This window comes from Mus musculus, chromosome 11 (assembly GCF_000001635.26).
Source record: "Mus musculus strain C57BL/6J chromosome 11, GRCm38.p6 C57BL/6J".
NCBI lineage: Eukaryota > Metazoa > Chordata > Mammalia > Rodentia > Muridae > Mus > Mus musculus.
In genome coordinates, this window is record NC_000077.6 from 65,711,439 (window position 1) to 65,724,247 (window position 12,809).

The 12,809-nt window shown below is 39.7% G+C and overlaps 1 protein-coding gene across 8 annotated transcripts in view; it reads right to left on the reverse strand.

The window, feature by feature from the left end:
- Map2k4 (mitogen-activated protein kinase kinase 4) overlaps window positions 1-12,809 on the reverse strand; it is a 100,116-nt gene that overhangs the window by 23,195 nt on the left and 64,112 nt on the right. For all 8 annotated transcript variants that reach the window (NM_001316369.1, NM_009157.5, NM_001316368.1 and 5 more), the window contains 2 exons: window positions 8,046-8,165; window positions 740-859 (listed from right to left, as the gene is read on the reverse strand). In NM_001316369.1, coding sequence (NP_001303298.1) covers window positions 740-859; window positions 8,046-8,120 — 195 coding nt within the window. In that variant the 5' untranslated portion in view covers window positions 8,121-8,165. The remainder of the gene's footprint in view (window positions 1-739; window positions 860-8,045; window positions 8,166-12,809) is intronic.

Here is a 12,809-nt window from a genome sequence, read left to right on the forward strand (position 1 = left end):
AAAAAAATTGGGGGAGTTTCTGATTCACAGAAATCATAAGTCTTAAGCAACCATATATGATTTAGTGCTCACATCAACTAACTACATGAGTATCTCTGGCTCAGAGTCTGGGGGGCTCTAAATATCTTAGTACTTTTGCTTTATAAAAAAATAAATTACCTATTCTTTTGTAAAAAAGTTGTACACACTAAAAGATGAGAGCAGAAAAGTGATTGTGAATTCATAACGCATACTCAGAGAACTCTTCCCCTTTTTGGCACTCTGGTAAATGCAAACTGGTCAAATCATAATGCTGGCTACTAACATTACAAGTTAACATCTTAAATGATTTAGACTGAATAATCTTCATTCTTAAACCACAGCAAAACACACTTGTCAAACAGCTTCAAAACGGACTTTTGCCACTCTGATGAGCTTAGGGATATAAACTATACAAACATAGTTAAAACAACAGGGGAACAAATATAAAATAGCATTCCTACTTTTCCTTAACAGTCCGTTACAGTTCTTTGCAATCTGAGTAAGAACAAAATTACAGTATTCACAGACCTTCCTTGTTTTGAAGAATGTTCCTCAGATCCATTATTTTCATTATGGCACAGACATGGCTTTATCTCTTATCCTACCACAAGTGATTTTCTCAGGAAGGCAACAAAAATTCAAAACCATGTGCATTCACAAACACACTAGCAACCAGTAACAGAGTTATACATCAGCAACGTGAAAGTCAGATACTTACTGCTAAAGTGATTTTGCCTAAGATCTCTTCCGGAATAACGTCATCTAACACACTATATACATATTTGTAAAACTTATCGAACGAGGTAGACATGAGCTCCATACAGATCCAACAGTCGCCCTGTAAAACAACAGATACTCGTCACCACTAAAATCCTGCTATTAAAGACTGGCATCTTCCCCTTACTTAGGACAGAAACAGAATGGAGATGGAGAACATCTTCCTCTGCTTTTACAGAGAATTTGTAAAACCTCTGCTGAACCTTTAGCTTGTGATATTTTTTTATTCATTATTAAGGACCAGGAAAGGATGTCCTATCTGAGCTTAAACATAAGTATGTGGTCAAATCCTATTTTATCTAGTCTTTTTTTTTTTATTTTATTCATTTTTTTTTAACGTGTCTCTGTGTGAGAGAGAATGCAATACCTTGGACACCAGGAGAGGGTGTCAGATCCCCTGGGAAATGGAACCTGGATCCTCTCTACAAGAGCACTCAGGGCTTTTAACAACTTAGCCATCTCTTTGATCCCTCTTTTACCCAGTCTTAGTTTACACAGACAACGTATATGCTTTAATAAAAATTTCAAATTCTGCCATAACCAAACATAAAATTAGGAAATAATGGAAGAGCATCCTTTTTCATTGACAAAAGAGCTTATCTGAAGGAAGGAATAGAACTGCTCATTAGAAAGCTTAAAGCAAACAGCAAATGTCATCTTCGGCTCAGAAGCCTCCTCCTCAGTGCGATGAGTCACTTTACTGAGTTCCTTTACCCTGTCTGTTCCCTGTGGTGCTTACTGTAGTCCAGCAGCTCGTCCCTCCTTCTTGCCCCAGCCTACAGCTGCTGTAAGATGCAGCCCCACCCCGCCCCAGGAGCTGTCAAAAATGGCGGCTCCTATCAAAATGGCACCACAACTCAGCCTGCAGCTGTCACAGGAGCTGTCCATGGTGACCACACCTTTCCTACCTCATGAGCACCTGTCCTTGCTGTCCTGCCTCAGTCTACAGCCTTGGTGAAACACCACTGCAGGAAATGTCCCACAGGTGCTGTCCACAATGGCAGCACCTCCTCTCCCGCCTCCCTGAGCAGCCTCAAAAGCAAATGTTGGCTGAATGAAGCTGGGAAGGACTTCCCATCCTAACCCATGGGCCTGATGCAGGGAAAAGGAAGTAAGAAGAGACCCACCAATTCCCGAACAGGAAAACACACCAATCCCTGAGTCCCCCAAGCACAACTTTAAGTCCAACCAATTTCCAATCTGGAAATCTCTGCTCTGAAAAGCTCTGCCCCCTCAGAAATCCTATATAAGCACTGCCCTTTGTCCAATCCCCTGCTGCACACTACTACTAGCAGAGGGCTCCCTGGATTCATCCCCCCTCCTTCTTCTCCTCCTAGATTCTTCGCTTCAGTAAATCTCCTTTATGAGATTTATGGCCTGGAGTGACTTTCTTATTGTAAGAAGCTGAGAAGAAAAGAAGCAAAGAAAAGAAGCGAAGAAGGAGCAGGGCTGAGGCTCCGAAGTTGCTCATCAGTTCAGCTGGAGATACCTGCCCTGGAAGCTGCAACACCTTTGCTGAGTATCCTCAGAGCTGTGTGGTTCCTGTGGGATGCTGTCCCACCTCAGAGCTGTGTGGTTCCTTGGCTTCTGAATCCCAGGATTCCATTGACGCAGAAACACTTACACTTAGCACTGTCTAAAAATGTATAACTGCTCATTTTTATGTTTGTCTCCAATAAATCAATATAATTAAACCAGTGTATGAAAGCAATCTTATCATGAAGACACAACACAGGAAGAAGTCCCTGCTTTCTTGTAGTCGATGTGATCTGATAACAGTACAGTGGTCTAGTGATAAGTCAAACTGTTGTTTATGTGCATAGGTGATAACACCCTGTGATGTCCTACCCCATCCACCACGGGTGTGAGTCATCATTTTATCCTATGTAACACGCTTTCTATAGTACCTGGTATAGGCACCCCATGTAGCCATCTTTCTACAGTAACCAAGTCAGTTATCAGAGTAACTGCCATAGGATCACAGTGCTGCACTTCAAGTATTGCTACGGTATTAGAATTGTTACACCGTATGATTAGTAAAATTATGATTATCATTTACTTTCCCAATATTCTGTTGAATTTTTTCACATGTATATATGCAAGAATAAACCATATATAGATTGGTAGTATGAGAGGTCTCAGGCACCCGCTGGATTTGTTGGGATGTACCTGTTGCAGGTAAGGGGCACCTACTGTAGCCATACTGACATTTGATAGAATCACCCTATTTCTAGGAATATCTTTAATATTCAATAAACACAGATAGAAAAAAACAAAAACTGGAGAACGCTAAGCTCAGAATGGTACACAACACTAAAAAGAGTATCTTAAGTTCCATTTCTGGACACTGAGGTAATAATAGAGGAAAGCAGGAGGGGTGTGAGAAAGTGAAGGCCTCAGCAGGCTCATCTGAACAGGGCACAGAGCACTGACCAAAGTAGAAAAGCTACTACCAGCTAACGACCAAATCATTGTCAACAACTTTTATGCTGTCACTAATTTAGCCCTCACAGCACAAGCATATTTGACTAACAAATGTGACGAGCACACACTGAAGAATGCTGGGATGAATGGCTAGGGCATTTGTCATTAGACAACTGGGGAACATGTCTATGATAAAGTATGTTTACATTTTCTTTCTACAGTGTTCTCGGAGAACAGCTCTCACAGAAAATCAAAACTCTTCACCAAAACACATACTCAATCTTATTTTGATTTCATGACACCAGTAGATTCACTAGAGCTTTTTATTAGAGAAAACTACAGGCCCCCACCAGAAGTAAAGTAATCTCAAAGGTAGAAAGAGCCCTGATGCTGAGATCCTGGGAGGCCAGCACCTTCTGTTTATGGTAATAAAATCTCCCAACAAGGAGAAGCCCAGAATTGGAAGCCTGAATGTTTGAATTCAATCAAGCCTCTACAGAGGAGCCACCACCAGCATCCTCAGACTGTTCCATGAAATAGGAAGGAAGAAACAGCAAACTCATTCTATAAAGCTGCCATTCCAAATGCACCAAACCCACATATACACATAATATTTTCAATAAAATACTTGCAAACTCAATTCAAAAACCCATAAATACCAAGCTGTTTTCAGTCCAGTAATGTAAGGATTGTTTCATACACATATTTATACATACTAGTTACTTTTCTGTTGCTGTTATAAAACTCCATAGCCACTGAATTACAGTTCCAGAGAGAGCCCAGCATGGTGGTAGGCAGCAGAAGCAGGAAACCCAGAGCTTACATCTTTAAGCACAAGCATGAAGCAGAAAGTTTACTTTCAGTAGAGTCTGACTATAGACGTTTAAAGCCTGTTCCCAGTGACATGCTGCCTCTAGAGAGGCCCTACCTTCTAAAACGCTCTGAACAGTGCTGCCAGCTGGAACTGGGGACAAAGCATCCAATGCCTGAGCTTATGCGGGACACTTACCATTCAAGCACTTCATGCAATGAAATACTGCCTATAAATAAGACTCAAGGAGAGAACTACATGATCATCTCAATAGATGCAAACAACCTTTTGACAAGTGCAACATTTCTTCAGGATGAAAGCCCATAAGAAATTAAACTTGGAAGCAACATAGCTGAGCACAGCCTAGGGCATACAGGACAAATTTATAGTCAAAACTATTGTGAATTAAGAGAAACTGGTTGCATTTCCTCTAACATCAGAAAAGAAAGAAGGTTGCCCACTCTCCTTTGATGTAATGCTGAAAGTCTTAGCTGAACACTGAGAGAAAAGAAAGAAAATTAAAAGAAGCAAAACAATCCTTATTTATAGAGGACATGATCCCCCAAGAAATTCTCTCTATAGTCCTGGCTGTCCTAGAAGTAAAACTGTAGATCAGCTTAGCCCCAAACTTAAAAAAAAGCAGCCTGCCTCTGCCTCTCAAGTCCTTGGATTTAAAGGTATGCACCATCATGCCTAGCTGAAATGATCCTATTTTTAAAAGACCTTACAGCGATCCCAGCACTTGGGAGGCAGAGGCAGGGGGATTTCTGAATTCGAGGCCAGCCTGGTCTACAAAGTGAGTTCCAGGAGAGCCAAGGCTACACAGAGAAACCCTGTCTTGAAAACAAAACAAAACAAAACAAAACAAGACCCTACAGATGCCACCAGAAAACCCTAGATGTGATAAACATAGTAAAGTAGCTTCCACTGTTCAAATGAGAGTGACCTCCATAGTCATATATTTGACCACTTGATCCCCAGGTGGTGGAATTATTTGGGAAGGATTAGGTGTGACTTGTTAAAGGAGATGTGTCACTAGGTGTGAGCTTTGAGGTTTGAAAAGGCCATGCCATTCCCAATTAGCTCTCTCTATCTGCTGCATGCTGATAAGGATGTAAGCTCTTACCTCTCAGGCACCATGCTCACACCTAGCTGAATGTTATCATGTTCCCCACCACGATGGTCATGAACTCTAACCCTCTGAAACTATAAGGTACCCAAACCTCTTTCTTCTGTAAGTTGCCTTGGTCATGGTATTTTTTTCCACAGCAATCAAAAAGTAACTAAGACATAAACTGCATTTTGTATTCTTCAATTATACTATATACCAGTAATAAATTTGTCCAGAAAAAAAAAATGGGTGCAACAAAACAAAAAACAAAACCTTATTCATCACAGTTTCTAAAAGTAAATAATAAAATACCTGTGAATAACCCTAATCAAAAGGATAAACGTGAAAGCCTGGAGGAAACTCAAGACTATATTAGAAGGTAGAAAGACCGCTCAAGCACACAGACTGGCAGAATTAACGTTGTGAAGATTAGATATACAGGACCCAAAGCAAATCACAGGCTCAGCATAATCCCTGCTCTGCCTGGCTTTACCTTGGCACATGCTAGCATCATCAGAGAGGAGGGAAGTCTCAATTGAGAAAATGTCTGAAGGGCTTTTTCTTAATAAATGATTTATGGGGGGGGGGGGGGGAGCCAGACCATTATGGGTGAGGCCACCCCATGCTAGTGGTCCTGGGTTCTATAAAAGAGCAGGCTTAGAAATACCATAGGAAGCAAGCCCTCTCCTCCTCATCCCCATGGCCTGCCTCCATCAGCTCCTGCCTCCAGGCTCCTGCCCTGCTTGAGTTCCTGCCCTCACTGCTTTTGATGATGAACTGTTGTATGGAACTGTGAGTGAAATAACCCCATTCCTTCCCAAGTTGCTTTTGGTCATGGTGTTGTTATCACTGCAATAGTAACCCTAACTAAGACAGTCTCCATCTAAAAATGTCAGTGGAATTTCACATAAAACTAGTAAGAAAAGCAAAACAAACAAACTAGTAAGAAAAGCAAAACAAACAAACAAACAAACAGCTAACAAATAGATGAATACTAAGTAATACTATGTAGAACAATGCTAGAGACATCCTAATATCTGACCTAAAACTATACCACAGAGTCTCAATTGACAAAAATAATTGTACTGCACAGACACTAATGGTCTACAAGACAGAACCCAGAAATAAATCCAGAAAGCTACAGCCATCAAATCTTAGATTAAATGTGTTAAAAATGTAATTACAAAAGAACCCTCTTCAACAAATAGTGCCAATAAACTGGATATTCAATGTAAAAGAAAAAAACTTTTCTTCTTCTACATTTTCCATTCTGAACAACAACAAAAAACAAGCAATACAATACAGACAGAATAAAGCAAGGACCTTAATCTAAGACCTGTAGCTGCTAAAGGAAAACAAACAAAATATTCAGAATATTCCAAGCAGAGAGGTGCAGGCAAGGTTTTTTTAAACACAGTCTCCAGCAGCATGTAAGAACTGACAAACGGGGTTACATGAAATTAAAAAGGTTCTACATGCCAAAGCAATCTATGAACAGAGCAAAGAGACCACGTTTTGAATGGGGAAAGTCTGTGTTGGTGATATAACTGACAGGGGAATTGCTATCTAGAATCTATAAAGAACTTCAAAAAAATAAACACTAACAACAAAATAAAAAAAACCACCTAATCCATGAGTAAGCTAATAAATAGTTCTCGAAGGAAGAAATATAAATGGCCAAGAAACATTTAAAAAAGAGTTTTCAAAATGTGTAGCCATCAAGGAAATACAAATTCAAACTGCTTTGAAGTTGTATCTCAACTTGTCAAAATGGCTGTCATCAAGAAAACAAATGCTGATGGCGATGCTGAAACAGAGTAACCCTTATAAACTGTTGGCAACAGTATGGAGGCCCCTCAACACAGAAGCAGTAGAAGCACCAGATGCTCCAGCCATCCCTGCTCTTAGGTCTGAAGATCTAAGTCAGCCTATCAGAGCTGCTAGCATATTCACATCTTTGTTGCACTGTTCACAGTCAAGGTACGGAACCAGCTTTGACGTCTACAAACAGATGAATGGATTTTTAAAAATATGGTACAAACACAAATGGAATTCTTTTGTAAAGAATGAAATTACAGCCTACACAAGAAAAGTGGATAAAACTGGATAATCATATGACGCAAAATGAGCCAGATTCAGAAGGCAAAGGCTGCATATTTTTTGCCACACATAAAAGATAGACAGACAGACACGCGAGCACATGCGCACAGGCACACACACCACACACTAGAAGTAGAAAAGGAACTTAGAGGAGAGGAAGAGGTCGAAAGGTAAGGGTGAAGCGAACAGGACAATGTAATGAGACACTGACAGGAGAACAGAAAGAGGGACCATTAGAAAATGGAAGGTGATCAGCCAGAAGGAGGAAGGGAATGAGGGAAGGACAGGTGGGTGGGACAAAAAAAGAACAAACTGTAATGAAATACACTTATAAAGGAGGCTAGTGGGAGGAAAGGCAAGGGGGAAAGTGACAAAGTCTATTTTAGGAAAAATGTATTTTTTAAAAACCATAACACACATTTCATTACTAACCGCCCCCCCCACCAAATTAAACAAAATAATTCTTAAAAATCTACATTGAAGTACTGACACAGAGCTGTGTCACATCCTTAATAGAAAACATAAAGGAAAAAAAACCAATGGCAGTCAGAAGCAGCAACCACAAAGACACAGAAATATTTACATATGGCTAGATAGATGTTACTATAAGAAGCTTTAAGTCTAAACTTCAGTGGCATTCCAAAACAATCCCAAGCAGAAAGAACCTGCAAGTTAACGAGGATGGTTCTGTACTATAACAAGAGGCAACTTTGTTATTAATGTAGAATTAATCCTACCTCCTCTTACTCATCCAAGTTAGATATGCATTTACCAGCTAAAACCCAAGCCGTTTCCCCATACCTCTCTGAAGAGTGCACCATAGAACTGAACAATGTATGGGCAATCACTACTCCGCATTACTACATCCAAATCCATGAGAAGTTGTTTTTGTTCTTTTTCATCCACAGTTGACCGAATTCTCTGGAAAAGAATAACAACAGATGTCATGCAAACAGAATAGTTTTAGAAACTGGAGTAAAACCTTTTCCGTAGTACTGAAAATTACTAAACCTCACAATATTAACCAGGCTAGAAAATTATCATGTTTCCTTATACTTTATAATTGTAAGTTTGATCACACAACAAAAAAGCACTCAGAAATTCTTTTAAGGGCACAGGACTCTAAGTCACACATTCACTAATGGTGGTGAGGCTTACACAATAACTCTCTGAGGCTCTGAGAATTATGCCCACATGCAAATACAAAGAAAATCAGAGTATAGAAGTTTTCACATGACTAATTGTAGGCTCCTTCACACAAATATATTTTTAACCATCATCTCAGAATTGTATAGGCTCTAGCATGCAATGCAACAACAGCCTTCTTAACTACCTAGCAGCATCTTCATTCACTAGATTGAGATGGGAAACAGTCCAGGACAGAAAAGATGAGGACTGGAATGGGGAGCATACAGATGAGAATTCAAGCCTTTCAAATCCGGACTGCCCTTCCTTCACTGAACTTCCTCTATGTTGAAAACAGGAAGTTTTCCCCACTTTCTATTCATGGTTCTGCATGCAGGTCAGTGTAACCTGGAGGAAATCCTAAAGTGGAGAAACAGAGGACTCCTTTTGTCCACTCCTAAGCTGAAAAGACAGTCCTCTGTATAGTACAGATCTGGAGCAGGGTCCTAACCAAACTATATAAGATTTATAAAATACATAAGATCTTATATGTAAAATCATAAATCTTATAAAATACACATGATTTCAAATGAACATTCCCCACTGTACTAGTAAGTAAGATAGAACAGAATCAAGTTCAGAAAATATATGACATTAATAATGGAAATACAGTTTAACATTAAAGCATGCAAAGTAGTTTTATTCTCATTTAAAAAAAAGTTCACAATGTCACACTGTGTCACTGTACACAACACAAAGCACATACTTACAAGGTAAGTTAGTATCAAAAAATATACAAGGTAGCATTTTGTCCTCCAAGACTTCGAGGTATCTGTCCTCAATGTTCTTGCAAGGAGTGAAGGCAGTCAATTAAATTCTTGAGCCAATTTTACAGAAGAGAAACCAGAGGCAGAGATACAAAAGAGTATTTCATGTGACACGAGAACAAGCAGTTAAAGAACAGAAGTGGGTTCTCTCAGTTTTATGTTTTGACACTACACCAGGCATCAATCCCATATTCTCCAAATATGTACTTTAAAAATGTATTTACTAAAACGCATACCTTGCTATCTAAGGTGTTTCATACCAAATGAAATGTCTTGACTTTAATTTAAAATGTTACACTGAACACCACAGTCATAGAAATAAAGTTAAAAGTAAGAATGGGAGACAGAAAAGATAACTAGTCCCCTCAGAGGTGAGAACCTTTTCTTTCTTTCACTCTTGTGTTCATATTTTCAGTGTGATAAGAATGACTTTGCTTCTAAATCAACATTATTATCTTGCTCCAAAAGAATATTTGTTAAAAGTCTAAGTAAGCAGACAAGTGGTTTATATTTGTTCAAAATATGGCAGAGATCATTTTAATTAATAATTAATAATCAGTAAGTATTTGAATTAACTTTTCTTTCTATTTTAAAATACAAGTTGGTTGGGTGGTTGTAGAAGTAGTCAACATGATTTTTTTTCAAGGAATTTTCTTATTTCCACATATCTGAATTTAAAACAAAGAGTTGATAAATAAAAGAAGAAGAGAAATCTCAAACTACCCTCTGGTTGAGAAAGATTTCTATGCAGTAGTTTATGAATTTTTACTATTCAAGTTTTTTTTCTTAATTATTAATTTTCTATCTTTTTTCTATCTACATGTCTATACTAACACACATGATTAGATACCATGATTGTAAATTTTGTTTTTGTTTTTTTTTATTTTTATAAAGTTTGTCCAAGTCTAAAAAAAGGACATTATAGTAAAAACCACAACAGTTCACATCCATGTCTGACTTCGGGAAGCAGATTTCCCAACTCTGCCATCACTAAAGAAAGAAAACATGCCACTCCTACTCCCGGCATGGGCCCCACTGAGCTTTCTGTCCAGAATGAAGGACAGTTCCTTAACTCTAAGCTTTGGCAGGAGAATCTGCTCATCTGCAATACCATTCTCAGTTCACTTCTGTGCATAAAGGAACACAGCTGCCGGATGGCTTCAGGTCAGCATGACCCTGCTATGCCCGGGACACTCTGCACTAGACTCCTGCCTCCTTCCCATCTCCCATTGTTCAAGTACTGTGGGTAGAGGTGAACAGCCCACTGCTGGGACTCCACCTGAATGATCTGAACTGAGAAAGCATTGCTCAGTAACTACAGTAAAGTTCTGGGGTTGAGTTGTAACATTTATCTCAATGAAAACCTAACAAACTAACCCAATTCAAGAGGCTTACCAGTCCTCCCAAAGGAGAATTACCTACAAGTATAAACCTACATTAACAGCACATTCAAGTTAATGACTCTTAGTTCTTGATAAATAACTCAGGTTAGAGAATATCTAAGGATAATGAGTGTATAAGTCAAGTAGTAAAACAGTTGCTACCGGACACTTGCTTATGGGAAATCAGAACAGTAGCATGGGAAAAGTTTCTACCATTCGCAACAAGTGAGGCCAACATGAGTTGAACTCCCATAAAGCTGAACACATCAGGAAGAACCTTCCTCTCCCTTCAGTCAGTCATTAGCCCCATCCGCAGGAAAAGAGAACTGCAAAGATGAAGCAATGCTCACAAGCTCCGAAGTTGAACCAAGGAACTCATGCATGGTTTCTAAGAAATGTTCGTTTATTTACACCTTAAATATAAGCTGATGGCGAGGATGTGGAGAAAGAGGAACACTCCTCCATTGTTGGTGGGATTACAAGCTTGTACAACCACTCTGGAAATCAGTCTGGCGGTTCCTCAGAAAATTGGACATAGTACTACCGGAAGATCCAGCAATACCTCTTCTGGGCATATATCCAGAAGATGCCCCAACCGGTAAGAAGGACACATGCTCCACTATGTTCATAGCAGCCTTATTTATAATAGCCAGAAGCTGGAAAGAGCCCAGATGCCCCTCAACAGAGGAATGGATACAGAAAATGTGGTACATTTAACAATGGAGTACTACTCAGCTATTAAAAAGAATGAATTTATGAAATTCCTAGGCAAATGGATGGACCTGGAGGGCATCATCCTGAGTGAGGTAACCCAATCACAAAGGAACTCTCACAATATGTACTCACTGATAAGTGGATATTAGCCCAGAAACTTAGGATACCCAAGATATAAGATATAATTTGCTAAAAACATTAAACTCAAGAGAACGAAGACCAAAGTGTGGACACTTTGCCCCTTCTTAGAATAGGAAACAAAACACCATGGAAGGAGTTACAGAGACAAAATTTGGAAGTGTGACGAAAGGATGGACCATCTAGTGATTGTCATATCCAGAGATCCATCCCATGATCAGCTTCCAAACGCTGACACCATTGCATACACTAGCAAGATTTTGCTGAAAGGACCCAGATATAGCTGTCTCTTGTGAGACTATGCCAGGGCCTAGCAAACACAGAAGTGGATGCTCACAGTCAGCTATTGAATGGACCACAGGGCCCCCAATGGAGGAACTAGAGAAAGCACCCAAGGAACTAAAGGGAACTGCAACCCTATAGGTGGAACAACAATATGAACTAAGCAGTACCCCGGAGCTCTTGTCTCTAGCTGCATATGTATCAAAAGATGGCCTAGTCGGTCATCACTGCAAAGAGAGGCCCATTGGACTTGCAAACTTTATATGCCCCAGTACAGGGGAACGCCAGGGCCAAAAAGGGGGAGTGGGTGGGTAGGGGAGTGGGGGTGGGTGGGTATGGGGGACTTTTGGTATAGCACTGGAAATGTAAATGAGCTAAATACCTAATAAAAAATGGAAAAAAAATAAGCTGAATAAGACAAATATTAGATTGGGCAACACAAGCCTTTATCTTTTCTTCTCCCCTTTTTTTAACTCCAAGAATAGGATGAAATGTCTATAAGAGACTATGAAACACTTTAAAAAGTCATTTCATGATTAAAGAAGTTCATTTATAATAAAATATCAGGGAAAATTCGGCCCAATTCCTAAGAAGCTGTTGGAAGCTTACTATCTTTTCTAATATAATGAAGCAACTAGAAGTTACTAATTTAACACTAACACACTGGCCTTGTGCAGAATGCCTTGAGTTTGTTTGGAGGTAGTTAAGGATGGAGAGCCCAGGCTTTGAGTGGGCTGGCCACTCTCACTCAGCCTATATTTAAGGTGTAAATAAAGGAACATTTCTTAGAAACCATGCATGAGCTCCTTGGTTCACATTCTGAGCTTGGTGAGCAGTGCTTCATCCTGCACTGGGTTTCCTGTGGCTGGGATTAGGACTGACTGTGAAGGGAGGGAAGGTTCTTCCTGACGTGGCTGGCCAGTTGCTCTACCACTAAGCCACATTTGCAGCCCCCAGTACCTTGTGTTTCTCCAACCTAGATTTAAATAAAGTACAAATACAACCCTTTTCACTGATATTGAACAATGATAAAACGTCAGAGTAGCAGCTGTCCTCTCAATTTTCACTCAGACCTCTGAGGTGGCTGGCTCTTCCCA